Source organism: Opisthocomus hoazin, chromosome 7, assembly GCF_030867145.1.
Source record: "Opisthocomus hoazin isolate bOpiHoa1 chromosome 7, bOpiHoa1.hap1, whole genome shotgun sequence".
Lineage (NCBI taxonomy): Eukaryota > Metazoa > Chordata > Aves > Opisthocomiformes > Opisthocomidae > Opisthocomus > Opisthocomus hoazin.
In genome coordinates, this window is record NC_134420.1 from 12,018,463 (window position 1) to 12,039,842 (window position 21,380).

Consider the following 21,380-nt stretch of genomic DNA (forward strand, 5'->3'; position numbering starts at 1 on the left):
GAATATTGTAGAAAACGTGATATGTAAATGTGAAAATGTAGTAGTGATGTAGGTTTTTTTAAAATAAATTGCAATTTATTTCAAAAATCTTCAAGTGTTGCTATTTGAAAATATGCTGAAATAGTTACAAATTAGCATTGCCTTTACAAGAAAGAACACTCTACCTGTCTCTGACTTGCTCAGGACTGAAGAATAAGAATAGCTTTGACTGACATAGTCATTGGTACAGCCAACAGAGCCTTCTCTTGGAAGAGGGCCTATGAATCTGTCTTGCGCACTATCATCTGTTGTACCCGACTCCTCCTGAAAACATAAATACACTGATTTTATGCAAAAATTAGACAACAAAATTTACTGAAGCACTTGCAAGTTTTACTTCTTTCTCTTGTGGCTAAGAAACCAATTTTGCTAAATGGATCACACAAATTTTACAAAATTGCAGATACATAGCTGCTTGTGTAACTTGAATTCTGTCCCCCAAATTCTCAACCCCTTGAGAAATTATTATTCATTAGTGGAATCAAATACAGTACTACAATGCATACAACAAGCAATTCTGCAATTTAGCATCTCATGTCTCAAGTTTTCTGCACTGAAATACAGAATGAGTGGTTTTTTTGTTCAGGTATAAAAAAACCAATGCATATATTCTTCTAGAATCACCCCCAAATTCTGATCTTGTGCAAAATTATTTAAGGAGACGGGGGGTCCCCTTTTCAGATAATTAAGTCCACAACAAAGGCTAAGTATGCCAGTATTACGATGACACAAGAGCTGAGTAATAAGCCTTTCTATATCACTAGTCTATCCATTCCCTGATTTAAATAAACTGCAGCTGTGTTTATCTTGCACCACATCACAAATTTGAGAAATAGGAAATTTCAAATATTTTATTATGGCAGACAGTTACTTCTAGCAACAGTGACAACTCCTCTCTTTTTTTTTTCCTTCAAGGTAAATTTGGAAGCAGGTAACTGCTGTTGATACAGGACTGCGATTTCTGAGAATTCTGTCAGTGGCCTAATATTGCTTTCCAATACCCAGAGGAAAAGGATTAGGTAAATGATTTTACCTGTATTGTTAAGACTTATTCTCTAAACATGTCAAACATTGATTAACTACAAAACCTTAGAAAATTACTCACAGCAAAGCACTACATAAATATCTGACAAGCATGAATAAAAAGTAACAGCAAATCATTACCAATACAATTGGTCCTACCCAGGAGAAATCTAGAAGTGTAAAATAGCAGGCTAAAAATCTGTTGAGAAGGTTCTTGAAGAAGCTTATTGTATGAAACATACAGCTCCATTTTATTTTATTTTCTGATCTCACAAGAGCAATACACAGAATATACATCTTTCCCCCAACACTGCATCTTATTGTAGCTGAGTGAAGATTTTACTTACCGGTATTATATGAGGCTGCTCACCGTCTTTGTCCATCAAATGCAGAAAGTTCTTCTTTCCTGGCTCAAAACCAGCATCAAGAATAGTTTTGTCACTGTTCTGATCTATTGGAGTCTGCTAAAAAAAAAAACAACCACCCAAACACATTTACAAACAAAAAACTATTTTAAAAAAGAACAACAGCTCTATACGCAATTAAGAGATTCCATCTAACTACACTGCTTGAAGTAGCTTCTGAGCCACTAAGATGAAATGAAAATCAATAATTATTCAGCACAAACAAAAAATTCATCATTAATACTGAAAGAACATGGGAACTGTTTAAGAAATAGTGTAAATTAATTATTACAGTACAGTTTAATCCTTAGAAGTTCGTTAATCTGTTCAGAAGTCAAGACACTGGTCTACAAGTTTCCTGCAGAACATCAAACCATCTGGTGTCCTACATAGCTTTCACAATTTTTTTTTTAACAAAAAAAAAAAAATTTCAGCAAGTGTAAACATGGCCTGAACAAAAGTAACATCTATTTCTTAAGGAATCTTACGAAGTTTTCTAGGCACGTCTATAGAAATCATATTAACTAAAACCAACACTGATTTACAATAAAGCACAGAAGCAATATTAATCTTAATTTTTTTGTATATAATAAATTCAAATAGGTGTAAGAAACATAGAAAGTCACTAGACAACATGCCTCTGTGGGGTAAAAAACTTTTCTCAAACAAGACCACAGGAAACAGAGGAGATAATTTATCATAGGTATTACTATTAAAAATACATACTGATTATGAATACTCGCATTACACCTGAATGATCATATTAGCTTCTGTTGTGACTAAATACATAATTAAGAGCACATTTTGAGGCTAAAATGTAGATATAATACAAAACAGAATTGAGCCAAATCAACAGTTGTGTCAGTCTGCTCTGTTGCACCTACTACAAACTTTTACAGGAATTAAATGAGCACTCCGCAATACAGACAGCACTTTTCTACAATGCGAAGGTTTAAACGTTTGCTATGAAGAGGAAATAAAAAGCTCATTTGCCATACCGTATCAGTTACATTATCTCCATTTCCCCACATTAAATCAAAAGTTCCATTCACGTAGCCCACTTTTGAAGCCACATCTTCAAACAGCCTTTTAAGCGATGTGGAAGCTGGCACGTTCAAGGTAACACGCTCATTCACTGTCTTGGAATTTGTGGTATCTTGTATTATACACAGCACCCTGGGCTCCTCAGCAGCACTTTCCACCTGAAACAACAGCAGGCAACAATTCATTAGTAAAGTTAAGAACATTTTGGAGTTTAACTGAAAAATCAAAACAAGACTTCACCAATAAAATGTAGTATACTCTTATAACCTAAGGATGCTAAAACTGGACTTAATTTTCTTATACGCGCTTTCAAAAACAAAGAACCTCCCAGTGTAAAAATACGCTCTGTTTCTACAGAACAAGGAGGAATTTGTACGGGTGGATCACTGTGTACAGAGAGAAACTGCTCCAGTTCTGCACAGAATTTCAGCCAGTAAGCAGACAGGACACTGCCTCAAATCATCACTTCAAGCTCGTATTTTGCTTTGACATCATCACAAATCCAGCTGAGGTATAAGTATACCTTTTGTGACTTTCAGGAAGGCAACCCAGAAGATTAGAAAGCTTCCAAATAATCTTGGAAGATATTAAACAAAAAATTTCATAATTAAGCCACCAACTTTCTTCTACTAAATCCACTGCTGCATGACTCACAGGCGAAATTCTTCTGCCTGAACAGAGTAAGACAATTACCATTGCCAAATGGCTACTAGACAAAGTAAACAGATTTTAAACCGAAAGTTAAACATATCAGGTATCAGAAAATAACAATCTTGAATGAAGCTGGCAACAGAATAGCGATAAAATTTTATGGACCCAGGTAAGCCAGAAAATGGCATTTCCCCAACACTGAAAACCCAGGAAGTCAAAGATCTAAGCACAATCAATTAATCCTCTCAATTATCCAAAGCAGTAGAACAATATGGAATAACTAATATTTACCTACAGGTCACGCAAGAAAGCATCAGGTCAGTAAAAAGAATAATTAGTCCCTAATGACTCAGCCTTTTCAACTTGTAACACACGGAAAGCATTAGTCATGCATGTCAGAGAACCCAAATTTCAGTCCATGGTTAAAGGGCATATCATCTAAGAAGGCAAAAAGATATGTGTAATGCTATCACAATTTTCAGAGGATAAAACCATTAATAAATAGCTGGAAATGTGTTCATGCTAAAACTGTCAGCCATGTCACAAGCATGTTCTAGAGAATAAGGAACTACAAAGAAGATCTAACAAACTTCAGCATCCCTTGTATTTCTACATAATCAGCCTCACAATACAGGTGACCAACATCAAAGCAATATAGTTCCTTCTGAGAGCACTGACATCACCAAACCTTTTAAAAAGGAACAGAAACATTTTACTGATGTTGCATCCCTTCATTTTACTAAATTTCAAGATCAACTGACAGTTGCAACTATAAAATAGAATGGTAGCCGACTGCAGCATTTATTCCCATCATCGTGAAAAAAGTTGTCAGAGAAGGGCAAATAAAATCACACATCCCCCAATCTGTATTACATTAGTTTGCTTTAGACTGTGATTTTTCTTAAGACTTTGCAGTCCAATTTCTCTAAGTTTATCATATGTGATGTCATGTGTGGAAGTCTTCATTAACTGCATGCTCAAAAATTCAAGGCACCACTTCCAGCAAATCTGCAACACTTCATCTTCATACATTTAGTCTTTACTGGAGAATTTTAGGTCTATGAACTATTTTCCAAGATGACATACAAAACTATTCCTGAAACATTAACAACACATTAAGAAAACACAATGTAGAAGTCAAAGTAATTTTGACATATTATATTCTCACTTTCATCCACAGCACCCACAGATACACACACACAGGGCTTGACTCAAGTAGACTAAAATTAAACTTCATCAGTAATTATTTCTCCTAGGTTCTTTCCTTTACATTTCCCAGCACAGCTGCTTTTTTTTTTTTTTTTTGACTGAACAAGCAGCACACAATTTCTTTCTTTCATTCTGTGATTACAGAAGAGAAGATGAAGCTCATTCAATGGTCTACTTTATTCATTTTTCTGGAGAACACGGGCAGCAGCTAAAACCCAACAAATTCGTAAGATCAACCTACCCTTATGACCCAGATTCCCCAGCAATGGTAGAAGCTTTGCTCTGGGTGGAAACCCATCCTCCTTTATAGAACTGCACAAAGACATGGAGACATTTGCTACTATTCATACAGCTTCATCTAGGAAAACTAAGTTAACTCAGATTTAATGATTCCCACAGTAATTTTGTACTGATCCCACAACTTGACCTGCTACTGTATGTGAGCATATCAGGAACAGAAGTTTTCTCTTGGAGACTCAATTGGCCTACTCCACTGATGCAACCAACACCTGAACTCCCCTCCTCTCTGCAGAAGATACCTATGAATTCAACTCTTCCTACTCACACTTTCTCCACTACCTTTGAAACTCAATCAGTTGTGACTTATATTGGAGTTGTTACCAAAAATAATTAAGACACACAGTATCCGATGGATGGAAGTAACATCAAGGAAACATATTGTAGAAGATTACAGAAAATTTGCTAGTTGGGCTGCTGGATGTTCTATGTCAGACAAATCCTCTCTTCCTTGTTCATAGATGTAATTCTGACAGACTGAACTGCTTTAACTCAGGGCTTGTACAGAAAAGGATATTAAACCATCATTCACGCTGCCACTTCTCCAAGTTGTTCATAGAAAATAGATACAGCAAAAATAACGTCAGTCCAACTCTATTCATGGCCAGCATTCACGTATACCATTCTGAACTATCAGACAACAATGCAAACATCTTGTTTATGGTTACTTTACTATAAGAACAGTGTAAAAGGCAACACCGACTAGTGATAAGCCTCTAAACTATTTTCACAGGCTGTTATCAAACTAAGTCCACAAAGTAAACACAAAACAATTTTAATCATTACATAATCTATTATGACAGCTACACGATCCCATTTTTTAATAAAAAGCTACAGTGTCACAATCCCACACACCAGTGTGAAAGCATATAAACATACACTCAATTTGACACTTCTACTGTTAAGACTGCATTTGATACATAACTTTTTTTATTCAAGAACATGCATAAAAAATTCAATAGCTCATGCTCATGTTAAGAAATAGACAAAAGCTACAGCATCATGCTGTTACTATGTATCTTGGTTATCATTTTATAAAGTTGATTTCATCTGTCTACCTGTGAAAATTTCTTCTTCATTTCAGCAAAGATACTTTGTCTGCAACTCCAAAACATATCCTATAGTATATAAAAACAAAATTAAAAAGTTATAATCCTTTAAAACAGTAAATTGACTATTTTTTTGTATAAAGTTTGTTTTATAGTTTAAGTGAAACATTATTACTGAGTTCTAAACCACTATTCACAGAATAACTTTAAAAGGAATTGCCTCCAAATATTGTAACAGCAAGTTCTCTATTAACATGAAGTTCAGTGCATGCTACTTTAACATTTAAAATTATCATAGGAGCAGTGTTACATAAAATGTTAGTTAAGTCGTAATGCACAACCAACTACATTTCATAAAGTCAAAAAAAGAAGTGGATAAGAAAATGAAAGCAACAATTCAAGATACAAACTCATACTAACCAATTCCTTCCTTCTACCAAAAAAAGCCCTCCAAACATAGGTAAATGTTTTACCTCAAATGGCTGAACCCTGTAATTCCGTTTATTATTGCATTCATAAATTATAAAGCTATCCAGTTTCATATGGAACTGTTCCTTCATGTCTGAATTATTTCCTGTATGAAAGTTTTTATTATTATGAACTTATTTTAAAGTATAGAGCTGAAGGTAATAGAGATGAAGTTACTGATTTTTCTTATTCATAACACTCATAAATAAAGCCTGCCTTAGTATGTCTGTTGTAGCACCAAAAATGCAACAATAAGAATTACCTGTACAAAATCTTTCTGACTATGCACAAACATCTAATTAACTAGTTTCTGAATATAAAGCATTGCACTTTATTTTTCCAGACACAAAGAACAGGAAGTGAGAACGAAGATGCTAATAACATCACTGCTCTTTTCCAAATTTCTTCAACTGTGCCCTTGGTCAAGATAATCAAAACATAAAATACTGACATAACCTTTACTGACGTGCCCTATTTGCCCCACCAAACGATATATAAAAATAGCCCACATTACACCATTGCATTTAACTTCTCGTCAGGATGACACACAAGACAAAATTCTTTCTTTGCATACAGAAAATTGAAGTTCCAGTTTTGAAGTTTTAATAATTCAACATTAGTAATTGTATCTACCAATTGTTTTCTTTACACATCAATTTGTAATTTCAGATTTGACACAGGTTTAAAAAATTAAAAACAAAACAAAAAACACACCACAAAAACCAAAACCAGGAAACTGAATCACCACAATTCAAATGTTTTGTTGCTTACTGGTTTTACCTGCTCTCAATTGAAAGTTACACGCATTTTGCTTAAGTGACTTAAAGGTTAATAGAGTCCCAAAAGCATAATTTTGAAACTGTCGATAGTATTATGACAGTCATCAAGTGTACTGCCCTGTGCCAAAGACTTAAGCCTTCCAATTTTCCTCTTAATCAGTGCGTCCAAAGGGCCCTTACTTTAGACTGACTTCCTTCTCCCCAGAGATAAGCAAGTTAAGTCCAGAATACACAGGGGCATGTGTCATTTTCTAGCGTGCTATGGTACTTGCTGCACGCAGTGGAGGGCAGAAGGGGAGGACAGGCTCCAGGCATCACCTGAACTGGACAGAAATACCTATAGGTTGCTTTTTTTTTTATAAGAACGCTCTTATGCTGTGTTCTCATCTCTTGATTTCTCAGTAAAGGACTGCTGGAAGATTTTCAAGAGTTATTTCATGATAAACAAATTTTGAATGGCAAAAGTTGATTTCCAGTATTCCACATAACACATCAAACAAATCAAATTCACAAATTGTAGTGTTTATACGATGTTGAGGGATTTTAGAAGTAACTAAGAGCCATCAGTTGCTCTGACAAGACAAATTGCAAAAATCACACCAACGTGTCAATCTTTCAAAAGCAGCATTCCCTACCTTTCAACTAAAGCATTCACGCTACCACTCAATGAATATACTTTATAACCACTAGTTCAATTTTACGTTTTACAGAAAAGCTCCTTTCACCATAGAAATTTACGCTTTAAAGTACAATTAAGAACAAAGATCACACTATACATCAAGTTGCCTAAATTCTACCCTGATAAAAACGAGTCTGAAATTTACTAAACCAGTTATTTATTACACCTCACAAAATAGATGACCATATTAACTATAGAGTTCAAGGGTTTCAAACTCACATACACATGGTATTCACAGGTATATACAAAAATATCCTACTGCCTTTCCTCAGAATAGGTAAGAGTAACTACTCAGGCAGCAAGCACATGTATTCTCTACTTGACTGAGGAGTCCTAAAAGCTAGATGTTACTACTTTGCCGTATCGTGACATAGTATGAACACCATCAGTAGCTTAGTAAAATACATTGCAGACCCTCAACTGCATAAGCATCTAAAAAGGCAAATGCAGACTGCTACTTCAGGCTACAGTTTGGGAAACTATCCTATGATTATTTTACCACAGAAATCTTCTCAAGCTAATATTTTGATAATATTTGAAATTGTAATTTCAAATGTTAACCTTTCAAAATACTGAAACACTGACACTTCCATTCCAAGTTACTCCATCTTTTACACTCTTCCATTTCTGGAAAGGAGATGACATTTCTGCAGGCAGAAAATCTCTGCCTACGTAGTAGAACAGACTTGAAAAAGACTTTATAATACAAACATGCAATCAACACACAGGTCTGACATGAGTGGACATTGAAGAGCAGCATTCTAGCTAAGCATTTACCCCTTGTACCTTACTAAAAAATATTCATTATTTTTTTACATGAAAGATCTGCATCTTTAAGTTGCAGACCATAAAGCATATTCTAGCACTGAAGTAATTCAAGCTGTAATTCTGTATATACTAACAAAGGAAGCATTTTTATTAGTGCCATCTGCAAGGCTGAGATATTAGCTGTGACCATGTAGGTTCTGTATTTGTTGAAAACACAGGAACAAAAAAATCAGTGTTATTAGATCTGTCAAAACAATATTCAAATGCAAAACTGTAGTGGTTTTAACACTGCATTTAGATGCAGCTTGCTATTTTTCAGCTTTGAATCAAGTTCATTAAAATTCTATAGCAGCAGTTTACTAACCTTATAAGGATAAACCAATACAAACCTACTTTATTTTACAAATGACAGAAGATTCTCCCAAGATTTTAACTCCTGCTTCAGTTCTTCTATAAAATTATTTTCAGAGATTGAAAGTGAAACCTAAAGCTAAGCTCAAACTTCATGTAGATGCTACCTAACATTCCCAGTTCCAATATTTTTAACAGGCAAAAATACTAACAGCATGAATCACTACATAAAATCACAAGTTTCAGGTCAAGAGGTGAAATAACAGATGCGTGAAGTTTGACTGCCAAGTAAAGTTAATGGCCTATTGAGACTTAAAATGATCACAAGTAGAGAAGTTCCTACATGTCCACACCCTATAAATAATTCTCACAAATCACTGCAATACAGAAGAAAGACAAAGAGATCAGTAGCAAGTAGCAATGGCCGGCATCATGCTTACATTCACAGAACTACTTCGATGATTCAGCCCAAGACAGCAATTCTCTAACTTCATGTAGCTTCAGCAACTTAAGACTATCATATGAAATGCACGCAAGTGACTACTGCCTACCACATGGTGAACCTTTGGGGTGTACATTCAAAGTCTGTATAACTGATTTGGTGTGCATTTCCAGCAATTGCAAGTATAAATTAAAATTTGCTAGCTACAATCACAAAAAAGTCATCTGCACTTGCACATTTTACTTCTGAAGTATCATCACACAGAAACATTCAGACCTTAATTGCAGTTCAGCTGAGCAGAAGTTCATTTCAACTCTTCATCAGCAATGACAAATTGCTATGAAATCAGCTCCTTGAGAAACCACAACCATATTTCAGGAACTCCTTCCTCTATTCCAAGAGGAACAACCCATTAAACACCACACAGGATACATGCTGACAGCACTGCACTCTGTACAAAATGTGAACACTAAGACCTTTCAAATATACAGCGAGTAAGGGGAGAATAATCAGAGCACTAGGTTACCATCTCGACACTAAAAACTCTCTCTTTACCCTGTGTATTTTGAACTATGGACTTCAGGGAGTGCTTACAGCCCACAACTCCCTTATCCCTTCAGCTGGCCTAGTCATGCTCCAGGCTTCTCCTGCCCAACAAAGCTCTTTTTCACAGGCCAGCTTCACCGATAATAGTCAGGTGAGCAGGTCACTTCCTGGGGAAGTAAAAAAGGGACAAGTAAGGTCCTCAGAATGAGCAAAGCATTGGGCAGCTCGTCTCCATCGCTTTGGACACTGCTGTAGTCACTCACCTACTGAAGAAAAGAGAAATCGGACTCACATTTGGCTTTACTTGAGAAGAAAGAAGCAACTTCCTTTTGAAAGACACCTTACTAGACTAATTCTGTCAGAGCACTGTGAGTTGTTACTCAACACAGGTGTCTCACTGCAGCCTAATTTGAATTAATGAGGGAATAGTGTATTTAGAATTCTATTACAAATGCCTGAACCAAAACATACTTTACAAAGAAGTATTTTAGAGTACGCTTGTGGCAAACTGAATACACTTCTTCTAAACACTGATCCCAGGAGGTTTCAATAAACAGAATCATTTTGAGCTATTGACTTTGATATATTTTGTGTTGGAACGTTTCCTGAGGCAAACATAATTCTGAACAACCTTTAGACACAATCATTTAATTTTGAATCTGACTGACTGACTTTGTGGTATCAGGTTTGTGAGTACCTAAATAATATCCTCAACTTCAAATTCTTCGTGATACCTGGAGAGACTTCAGGCAAAATCCAAAAACTGTGCTTTGAAGATAGTGAAACTAAACAGAGGTTTTCTGTCCTATTACTAGTGAGGAAAAAAATACTTCACACTGAGCCTAAAATATTATCCACACTCAAGAATACATTCCCTGATTCTAATCACTTCCCTAATTATTGAACCTTCGCCCCCTCCCTTTACACTTTTTTCTGGGATGGGATAATCAAGGATTTACAAGACTTAGGGAAGCCCTTTCAGTCCATCCTCTTGACTAGGAACAAGACTGAAAAATAGAAAGGAAAACTGCCACGAGGGTGTGTACTGGGCCAGGCTGGGGTGGAGGTAATTTTCTTCATAGAATCCCCAAAGGTGCTGTGTTTTACACTTGTGACTGAAAAACTGCTGATAACACAGTAACGCTTAGGTCTTGCTGAACAGTGTTTGCACCATTAAGGCCAAGATTGAGGGGTGGGCAAGAGGCTGGGAGGGGACACAACCAGGCAGATGATCCAAACTAACCAAAGAGATATTCCATGCCATATAACGCCACACTCAGTAACAGAAGGAAAATCAGGAGGTTTAGTTAGGTTCCATCTTTGCTGGTAAGTGGCTGTGTATTGGTGTATGCATACCACATGGTGAATGATCACCTTAGCATCCCTTGTTTTGTTTTTCCTCTATTCTTCCACTTCTCCTTCACTTATTAAACAACTTTATCTTGACCCTGAGTTTTCTTTCTTTCACTCTTCCTCTCCTCTTCCTCTGTCCCCCAGGGGTGTCAAGTGAGCGAGCGGCTGCATGCTGCTTAGCTGCCTACAAGGGCTAACACACAACAGGGCGATTAAATAAAAAAAAAAAATCTTGAAAGTGATAGCATTATTGTTTTAATTTGGCACAACCGAAATGTAGCTTTATTTTTTTTGTGTGTTTTTATCCTCACTGCTTATCAACTTTTAATACCCATTCACCTCTGCTAGATCACAAAGATTTCAAACAACTTCCCCATCTCCACAATTACAGTTAAAGAGACTTCAAAGACAGGACAAGGAAAGGAGAGTCAAAAATTGACAAAATATTTTAGAAAACTGTCAAGAGAGTAGAAAACTGAGACTCTTAAAAAGCCACATACAGGCTAGCCCTATGACATCCCCCAATTGCAAAGCCTGAACTCCCAATTTCAGCCTTGTGAACACTCATCTAATTCTGTTCACACACACTGATTCACTGTTTCCCTTAAACACATTTGCAGCATTATGTACTTGGTTACACTGTTTTCCTCTACTTCAGTCTATGGAATTTAGCTATGCTTTCCTCTCACAGTGTTTGCTATGCTTTAAAAGAATGAAATGAATGCCTGAATGCGACACCTCATTAAGACCACTGCAATTAAAAAATAATTGCGATACCCTTATACAATAATACGAACATACCTATCTATTTTGGAAACTCAACATGTAAGACTGAGGAATTTACAGCGCACCAAAACCACTTCACAAATACATGGCAGCCTAAAAACTTTTAACACAGCAATGCTTCAGTTATACAAGCAGTTAAAGCTTCAATAGCTGCAACTGCTGCCAGAAGCAGGAGTCTTGCTCCCACCTGCTTATTTCCACCCCCACACTGTCCCCTTTTTTGTGCTGGTACAAATCATCATGCAGCTACATGTTGAGCAGGCTCAGATAGCTAATCCTTCTTAAAAATAATCATTTCTAGTTAGTTTTTTCAGTGGGTTAGCTTTAACCTGAGTCAGGCCTCTAGCTTCTCAACAGAATTCTTAACCTTCCTGGAAAAGGACTGAGTGATATAATAATACCAGCACAGTATTTTAAATGCACACACATATATAGCTGTACTTGCAATACAACTTTCTTTGGTATCCTGAAAGATTAAAATGACACCCTCCATCCTCAGGTATGAGTCGTTGCAAATGTCAGTGCTGCTCACAGTGCAAGAGAAGTAACTCCCCCTTCTACCCTGAATCGCCTAGAAGAGCAAAAAGTGTCATTACTGTAGCAATCCTATTGCTTTTGTCTTCACCCCATGCTCACCCCGTTTTCCAGCCTGCTGTAGATAAAGGGTAACTGCTGGAGATCACAGAAGGCGGCTGGGGCCATACTGAGACTAATGGCCCTGGCTAAGCGAACTCTAAGAATGCTTTCCTATGGTGGATGACCCAATGCAGAAAGCAGGAGAGGAATAAAATTCTGTAGCAGGGTCTCTGATCTTGTTCCTTTTGGAAAAAGGGGTATATGCTTTACTCTCTCCTCTGCCTCACGTAGATCATGGATTCATTTGTCATTTTCAAAGATCACCAACTCGAAAATGCTGCTCTAGAAACAACATTTTGATTTAAAAAAAAAAAAAAAAAAAAAAATCAGCAAAAGTGTTTGCCACCTCACTGAAAGAGAGCTGCATGCCAGCTGTTAACTGCTACTCCTGTAAAACATATCTGGACAAATTATTTTTATAATACATACACCCTTCAAAGTCTAATACTTCAAACTTTCTAAGGATGTCCAAAACTAACACTATGCCTCAGAAATAAAGAGTACATTATGAGGCTAGCATTTACCTTTGAGAGTTAGTTCCTACTGTTCTGGATTACTGAGTCATTTATAAAAAGCATTTATAAAAGAATAGAAATGACAACCAGAAAAAGTTGATATGTGGCCAGAGGTAAGTACATGTATCCAGAGTGTTCAGAATACATAGCAAAGCATACAGCAGGCGGGCATGTGTCTGCGGACAGCTGAACTACAGATCAAAACATTTACTTTTCAGTTTCACAGGTTATTTTCCATCCAAGTTCTGCAATTTAAAAGACTTTAAATATATCTTAAGGTCTTTCTTACTTGCACCTAAGAATGTCTTCAAGAACCAGTGTCTTATGCTTATCTCCTAATGGTCTTTCAAAAACAGTAAATTAAGGTGATTCAAGATTAATTACTTCCTTTAAAAATCAAACATAGTAACTCAATAACGAAAGAATACAAATATTTCCTGGTCATGCCTACAGATCACACAAGAACTATAACAAAGTTTCCTGTTATTAAATTAAGAAAATTAAAGGGTAATAAAAATACAGCCACAGTAGTAACAGACTGAGTTTTCAAATCTAAATAGTTTTCTCTCAGCCACTGGACATTTTGAGTATTTTGCTCTCTTATTCTTAAAGCTTATCATTTCAACTGATGGTATTTTCTTTGACCCTACATTGTTTAATTTGACCCTGAATTATTTAATTTCCAACGGTTTTTGTAACCAGACTAAAGTAATTGTGAGAATAAAATGTAAATGAAGTTCTATATATTTGCAAAGTATCTGCCAGCCTCTATACATTCATTACAGTATAAATTTTACATTCAGGTCTCGAACAACCTCATCTTTATATGGCTTCTTTTTACTTGCTTCTTGTCTCTACTTGCATCTTGTCTCCACCTTCTTAATCACCATACTCTTTGTTTTTCACTCAAAACAAATCTGAAAAAAGGAGATGGAAGAACATCACAAGATACTTACTACACTTTTATGTATTAACCCATAATCACATCATTTGTCTCCTATGGAGAGTCACAGCAGTATTAGATGTGCTTTCACGCTTGCCCTCTATTCCTTAAAGTACGGAACTAATATGAACTTTCTTGAAACATTTTCCTATGCTGCTAATATTTTAAACGACTTTCTGCTGGATCGTTACAAATGCAATTGTTAGCATAAAACCAAATTAGAGTCTGAGCAAACATACTAATAACAGTTTTCTCTTTTTGGACAATTTTGAAATGTTTAGTTCACTACAAAAATAACCATCAGACAGGTATGCTAAAAAAATTAAATTTCATACAGTTTAGAGATTAAAAATGTGAATACAGGGGTATATATAATTTTTAACTCTTTAATAATGCTCTAATTTTAAACTGTCCATCTGCTGCTGGGGAAGGATAAAGAGAAGCTGAATAGCGAGGTGTGTCAGAAGGGAGTCTTTGTGTAGTTCTCTAGTAATACTGCACAGAATGAAGGGTAGTAGTTAAGAGCGTAAGCACCCATGAAGCCTGGGCATAAACTATGTGCTACCACTACCACGAAGGGATCCAGGGAGAACAGGTAACTCTGAAGCACAATGTCTCCATAAAAAGTATAGATATGACAATGTATATATGAGGAAGGACATAGATGTTTTTTGTAAATAAAATATTTTTATCAGTTAACATATAGGAAAACCAGGTGTTACATTAAGTTATAGTTGCTATTTTTTTTCCTTTTCTTCATTGTTACCGATCTCAACACCATACTTACACAAATCAGTAAACAGATCTGACTTCCATTCCTTCAGCTCCTGCAGCACTGGGCTAGACTTCTTCAAAAAAATGCTGTTTACATCTGTTCTCAGATATTTACAGTGAAAAGTTTCATAGTATATCACACGTTTCTCACACAGCTTAAATTAGAGCATTCACCAATCCCATGGAATTCATGCATAATGAATGTTACTTAAAAGCCTTTCATCACATCTGATTGAGAAGCTATACCTGAACTGCAGCATGACAACCAGTTCTAAGATATTCACAGAACTGCCAATCTAAAAATAATCTGCTGTCATTTTTCAGAAGCACCTGAAGTATCCTTGTGGTCACAATCTCAAGGATTAAATTGAATCAAATGATTTTTACCAATTTTACCCTTTAATTTTTTAGAACATGGCCAACATGTCCTTTTTAGAAGTCATTTTGTCTGCCAATGCTGTGCAGGACGATTTGTTCAGTACAAGCTGATTACATGCCAAACATTGCAAAAAACTAAGAAAATATTACAGACTTCACAGTGGCCAAACTGTTATCAAGTTGGTTACCATTTTATCAGAATTTAAAAAAAAAAATTAAAGACTTACTAGTATTTTCAATTATCAGTTCTTTAGTTACTAGCAGCATTGTTTTGAGAATATTTTGTTCAAGACAAAAAGACCCCTGAAATGCTAAATAGGCAGCTCACCTGAAGGTATACCATATTAATTCTCAAAGGAATAAAGTGTGAAATATGCACTTTCGGTGTTCACAAAAATACAAAACTTTTTCAAACTGAATAAAAAGGCTGAATATGTATATGTAACTCAATCACTCAGTTTTCTGGAGACATAACATTCACACTAAGTTTCTTAAAGAAATCCCAGTATATTTTCAAATACAACAGAAAGAGTGGAGCTATGACTGGATATATGAACACCCATACAGATTTTAGTGCATTACTGTATCAATTGTAATGTACAGTGAAAAAGTTTTAAATACCTTCTCCCCTTCCCCTCCTGCCCTAGTTTAATTGTGACACGACTAAAACATGTAAGTCAAAAGTAACACAAAGTCAATGTAAGGGTATATTTCAGTAAGTGTCCACAAGTTTTAATCTTATATTAATATCAATACATTCTATCAGCAAAAGGAAGTTGGATAATAATGACTTTCATCAGTATTTGTGTGGTAGAACAACTAATATTTTAAAATTATGATGCAAGGCTGCACTGATCTAAATCCACAGGTATTTAGGTTTTAAAAACAATAGAAAACAGAATTAGTGGACTTGATCTATTTAAAAATGGCAACAAAGCACCAGAAACTTTTTTGGTGTATACTGAAATTCTGAGATCAAGAAAGACAGTGTGGAATGTAACACTGACAGATCTTTAAAGCATTCTCTGCCTTCAGGTAACTACTACACAGCTTAGGAGAAAGTTCATTACCAGTTTGAGAAACAGTGCGTAGCTGCACAAAAAAATAATTTAAGGATTATACTTCTACTAATGAACTTATTTGATTAAGAAACTTTATCCACCACTGACCCACAGAACACTAAAGAAAACTGCATTTCTTGTTTGTGTCAATGTTCGAAATGTACTACAGCAGAAAAAAAAATTTGAAGTGATGTTACTTAGTTGTCAGATTGTTCTACTGAGTAATAATTTTAGCTAGCAGCAAAGACTGAGGCTGCACTACCAAGTACTACCTAAGAGGTAGCTGGTACCTCTTAGGTAAAAACTTTTCACCAGATCATCTCAAGGTGCTATTAGACAATTACCCTAATCATATTTCTACTACAGATCAAATACCTAGATGTATAAAGCAAGAGGAACTAAACCGTGACTGAGAAGCCCAGTGGTTGAACTAAGCAGGGAAAGACCTCGCATTGTACTCTTATGCCTTATTCACCTAACTACATTACTACCTGAATATCGTTCAGGAAACAACTGTTTGCAAGTAACAAATGATTTGGTGGAATCCTGTGTGGATTTTCTGTTTGTTTCCCAAATCTGACTTCCAGAATATCTGCTCAGTCAATGAAGTAGTCAGTTTCTCTAGCTGTCACAATCATACCTTTATGTTTTACAAGGGAGCACACCAGAAAGAAAGCAGAAAAAACCTCACAAATTACACAAGGTGTAACCACTTCTAGAATCTCTTAATATACAGCAATGAAAGAACAAGGATGTCACCAGCATTGAAAAGAACAGCATCCATTTACTAAACAGAATTGCAAAATATCTCATTCAGATTCCTGCTCTTCTAATGTAGAGGTTAGACCGATACTGATCAAGAAACATATTTTGTTTCATGCAGAACATTTAAATGGATTCATTAGTGTGTAGGCATTAAAAGACTCACATTAGTTAGCTGAGAGAGAACTCACATTACCTTCTTTGATTTAATGGCAGCAAGTACAAAGCATATATATGTATTTATTCTGACAGGTGTACTTTGGATAGTTCATGCCGGAACACACTGAGAGAGCATCTGCACAGCATTTAATAGTGGCACACACACTCCAAGAACCTCATAGCAGAACACACTTCTTGTATTCCGATCCATTCTTTTTACATTCTGACTAATTCTGGGCAATATTCACCAAGTTCTGACACATCTTAATTTTTAAGAAGTCTTAGTAAAGTTTATTTACATTACTAGTAAACAAACATATGCATCTTTCTCATAAACCGTGTTGATTAGAGTATTTGATTATTTTCTGTTTGAGGCAGATTTGCCCAAAATAATTCAGGTCTACTTTTCCTCTCAGAAACAGTGGAAGATATAGAAGTGTCTTCCCTTCCAATAGCACCATTTTCTACTTATTTCCATTATCTTACTTATATTATTCCCCTCCCTCCCCTGGGTTACTGTTTGAATAGACTAAGAAGCGAAAATTGACATCTAATAACAAAGCAACTTTTAAAGAACGTGGTTAACATTTACTACCAGCATGCAGCAGTGTCCTGTATGTTACTCAATGCCTTCTGTTTCACTGGATTTAAAAGAAGGCTAAATTCAATGACTTATCTTTCAGATGAAGAGAGAAAAGAAACTGAAGATTGGAAGGAAAAGGAACATGGACCAGTTCATGCTGAACCCCATATTTAGTGAACAGGGATTCTCATTGACCCCACCATGAGGAATTTTTGGTCACACAATTACAGGAACAGCTGGGAAAGCGTTAGGTAGTGGTAGGGATGCAATAACAAATTTACTAAATGCCTGTATAACTTGGGCAAAAATCTTTATATAAAGAGAAATCCCAGCACTGGGTTATTAGAAACTGCTTTAATACATCTGTTCCAAATGAAAAAGAACTTTATGCCAAAGTTACGAGCAAGACACAATAACAAGGCCCTGACTACCTGTACTTTAGAGATGCAGCTGAACCTATGCGTTATCCAAAAGAAAAACTTTCATAAGAGACTAATAAAAAACATTTTAAGTGCAGCAGTGAAACTACTAGTATTTTGTATCCATGAAAACATGCTACTACTCTTTTCAAAAGCCAATAAAAAATACCACATAATATACTTTAAAAGCAGCAATATGAGCTCCTGTTAGCATACACAGACACATATCTACACATACAAACACAAACTGAAGACTTATAAACAACCTAATACCTATCTTTCCATTCTTAAAACAGAGGCTGTTGATGTTATAGATACCTTCTACTACCATATCATCACATAAGCTTGTAGACAAGAACCAAAATCCTTTCCCCATCCACTCCTTCAGATGATTAGTCATTCCCTAGATCAGCATAAAACAAACAACATTACATTTCTTCTTGCTCTTTTATGCTGGAATGCAAAGGAAAACTATGGTTGTGTACTCATCTTTAGCAGACATTAGTTCACATCCCAGTTTAATCTTTGAAACAGCACAAGACAGTGAGCTATACAAGTGATACCACTCAACCCATCAGGAAGGGACAAAAAACATGAACTGTAATCCTTTATCCACTCCCAAAGGGCAGAACTGAAACTCCAAATGATCTGCTGCTGATAATGGCATAATAGGAATATTTAGGAGAAGGCCGTTGAGAACTCAGAGACCTGGAGAACTGTTTATCCATAACTCAGTGTTCTCTACAATGAGACTGTTAATGAATCTCAGAAGGACTTAGCGTGAATGCTGTAGCATAAAATTTGTTAAACTTCCTATCGTTGAAATAAAAATGAGAATATACTGAAAAACCTTGAAAGACATGAAGATAAACGAATATTACAACATATGTATATATAAAAAAACAGATGGGCTTAACACAAATAGTTAATTCGTCTTCCTCAATTTGATTTTTCTTCTGTTCAGTTTCATTTACTTACAAAATGCATGACGGTACAATAAAGAACTTGAGAAAACTTGCTGAGAAAAAGCAATTCACATTACGGTTATCAATGTACAAAGTTTATAGATTTCACACTGTATGTTTAAGATACTAATATCTCTAACAACATGTATTCATCTTCCTTTACCCATACTTCCCCTCCCTACAGATAAAAGGGCATTTAAAATCCTAGCAATGAGTCAGTTAAAAATACACATCTGAATCATACATATATTCTGAATACAACTTTAAAGCCAACGGGGATACTATTAATACATATAACTAAAGAAACAGCCTCAGATAGTTGCTTTTATTAACCACCTTGTCCATTCCAGTTAACTACAACTAATGCCACAAGGTTTCTCCTGCCAGTCTCCTTTATGGTTTTTTTGTTTTGTTTTAAAATGAAATATTTAAGTATACTAGCTGCTATTGTCTATCTCTGGTCTTCTGTTTTAGAGATCTGGGTTTTTTTTAAAGTAAGTATTTAAGCATACTAGCTCCTACACTCCACCCCTTGTTTGAAGTTTCTGGAGATTTCTCTTTCCTGTAAAAGGAATTAATGTAGTCCTTTAAACCTCAGGATTTTAAGAAAGCAAACTAGATAAAGTTTACCTTTGACCTACATACATCCTGTACATTTGTACGCACAAAAATTTATTTCTAAAATTCAGTAATGGTATGTGTTTCACAGTTCTGCTCAAGGATACTATTTAAGGATCATCATCTTCTTTTTGCTAAACTCTACAAAATTTAAGTCCTTGCCGCACAAAGCTTCCCGTAAGAATACAGGAGGGAACAGGTAGATGTAACAAACCACTGACATTTGACAAAAAACAACAGGCAAGGTTTGGTTTGAGTAATTTATCAGTATAGTAAAACGGTCATAAGAGTTGGCTGAATATGTAAGTGTACCTGCTCACGAAATAAAGTTTCGCTAATATTACTCCGCAAATAACCGTTTCCGACATTTCACCTCATCACTTGACGACTCCTTCCCCTGAACAGTATCACTCTGACTTGACACGTGTCATTTGCCTATCACTGCAGGACAGAGGCTTAGCCTTCCTCTTTCACGCAGGCTCTTATCTCTAGCCTATGGCCAAAACCAAGCCTTCTCCCTTCCTCCTGCCGCAGAGAAGATATGAAGGGCCCACAGTAAAGGTAACTTAACCCTCTGCTTAGTCGGGCCACATTTTCCCCGGCACGCACCTCAGGCACTATCGCCCGTTTGCTGCAGCGCTTCGTACACGCGCCGAGGGGGCACGGAGCTGCCCCTCATACCCGGCAGCGGCCCCCCCGGCTGCCATTTCGCACGCCGGCCCCTTTCCCCCAAAGCCCTCGGGCACCCGGAGACCCGCCTAGCCGCCGGGCCCTACTCTCCCCCCTGACCCCTAGCTCAGGGCCCTCACCCAGAGCCTCTACTCCCGGCCGCCCCCAGCCCAGAGGCGGGCGGCCCTCCCGGAGGGCTCCGCACAAGACCTCTGACACGGGCAACGGCCCGGCCCGCGGCCGAGCGCAGGCGCCGCCGGCCCGGCCCCAGCCCCGCCGCCACGCAGGCCGGCCTCCCCGCATGCCGCGACACAGACAGGTGCAGCTCTCCGGCGGCCGCCGAGGCCTTGCGCCCAGGCTCGGCCTAGACCTGCTCCTCCCCACGCGAGCCCACCCGGAAAAGCCTCCCCTTCCCCCGCGCAGCACCACTAACCCCCGGCCCAGCCCCTTCACAAAGACGGGCCCTCCCTCCTGCCGGGCCTCGCACAGAGACAGCGAAGCCAAGGCAGACCGGCCTGGGCCTCCTCCGCCCCCCTCCTCGGCCGGCCCCGGCACCCCGCGCCTCCCGCAGGGACCACACTCTCCCTGCGGCGCCCGGCCCGAGGCTCCCCCGCTCCGCCTCACCTCTTTGGGGACGAGCTGGTTCTCCTCGCTGGGCACCATGGCCGGTAGCGCGGCGCTGAGCCCGCAGCAGGCTGAGCTGCGCGGCGGCGGCGGCGTCCTCGTCAGCAGCGGGAGGCGGGGGAACGCCCACGGCTCATCCTCCGCCGCCGCCCCAGCCAGCGAGGGCAGCGCCACAGCCCCCACCCCCTCCGCCACCGCCAATCAATGGGGAAAATGGCCGCTGGCGCCGCTCTCGCGAGAGACTCCTCGGCCCCTCCGCGCTGGGGCGCCTCCGCCGCCGGGCTCGCGTAGGCTACTGGAGGCTGTGCGCAGCGGCCGACAGCGCGCTGCCCCGCTGGCGCTGGGCTCATCCGGCCGAGGGACGCCGTTGTGGAGCGAGTGCGAGA

General features: G+C 37.9%; 1 protein-coding gene across 5 annotated transcripts in view; it reads right to left on the reverse strand.

The window, feature by feature from the left end:
• Positions 1–21,380, reverse strand: part of USP47 (ubiquitin specific peptidase 47) — a 60,914-nt gene extending 39,534 nt beyond the window's left edge. Inside the window, exons 1-5 of one of the 5 annotated variants that reach the window (XM_075427465.1) lie at positions 20,995–21,380; positions 5,726–5,785; positions 2,465–2,668; positions 1,410–1,526; positions 165–303 (exon numbers count right to left, since the gene is read on the reverse strand). In XM_075427465.1, coding sequence (XP_075283580.1) covers positions 165–303; positions 1,410–1,526; positions 2,465–2,668; positions 5,726–5,785; positions 20,995–21,033 — 559 coding nt within the window. In that variant the 5' untranslated portion in view covers positions 21,034–21,380. Of the gene's footprint in view, positions 1–164; positions 304–1,409; positions 1,527–2,464; positions 2,669–5,725; positions 5,786–13,854; positions 13,872–20,994 lie in introns of those variants that run through there. The other 4 variants (XM_075427463.1, XM_075427462.1, XM_075427466.1 and 1 more) reach the window with 4 other exon arrangements.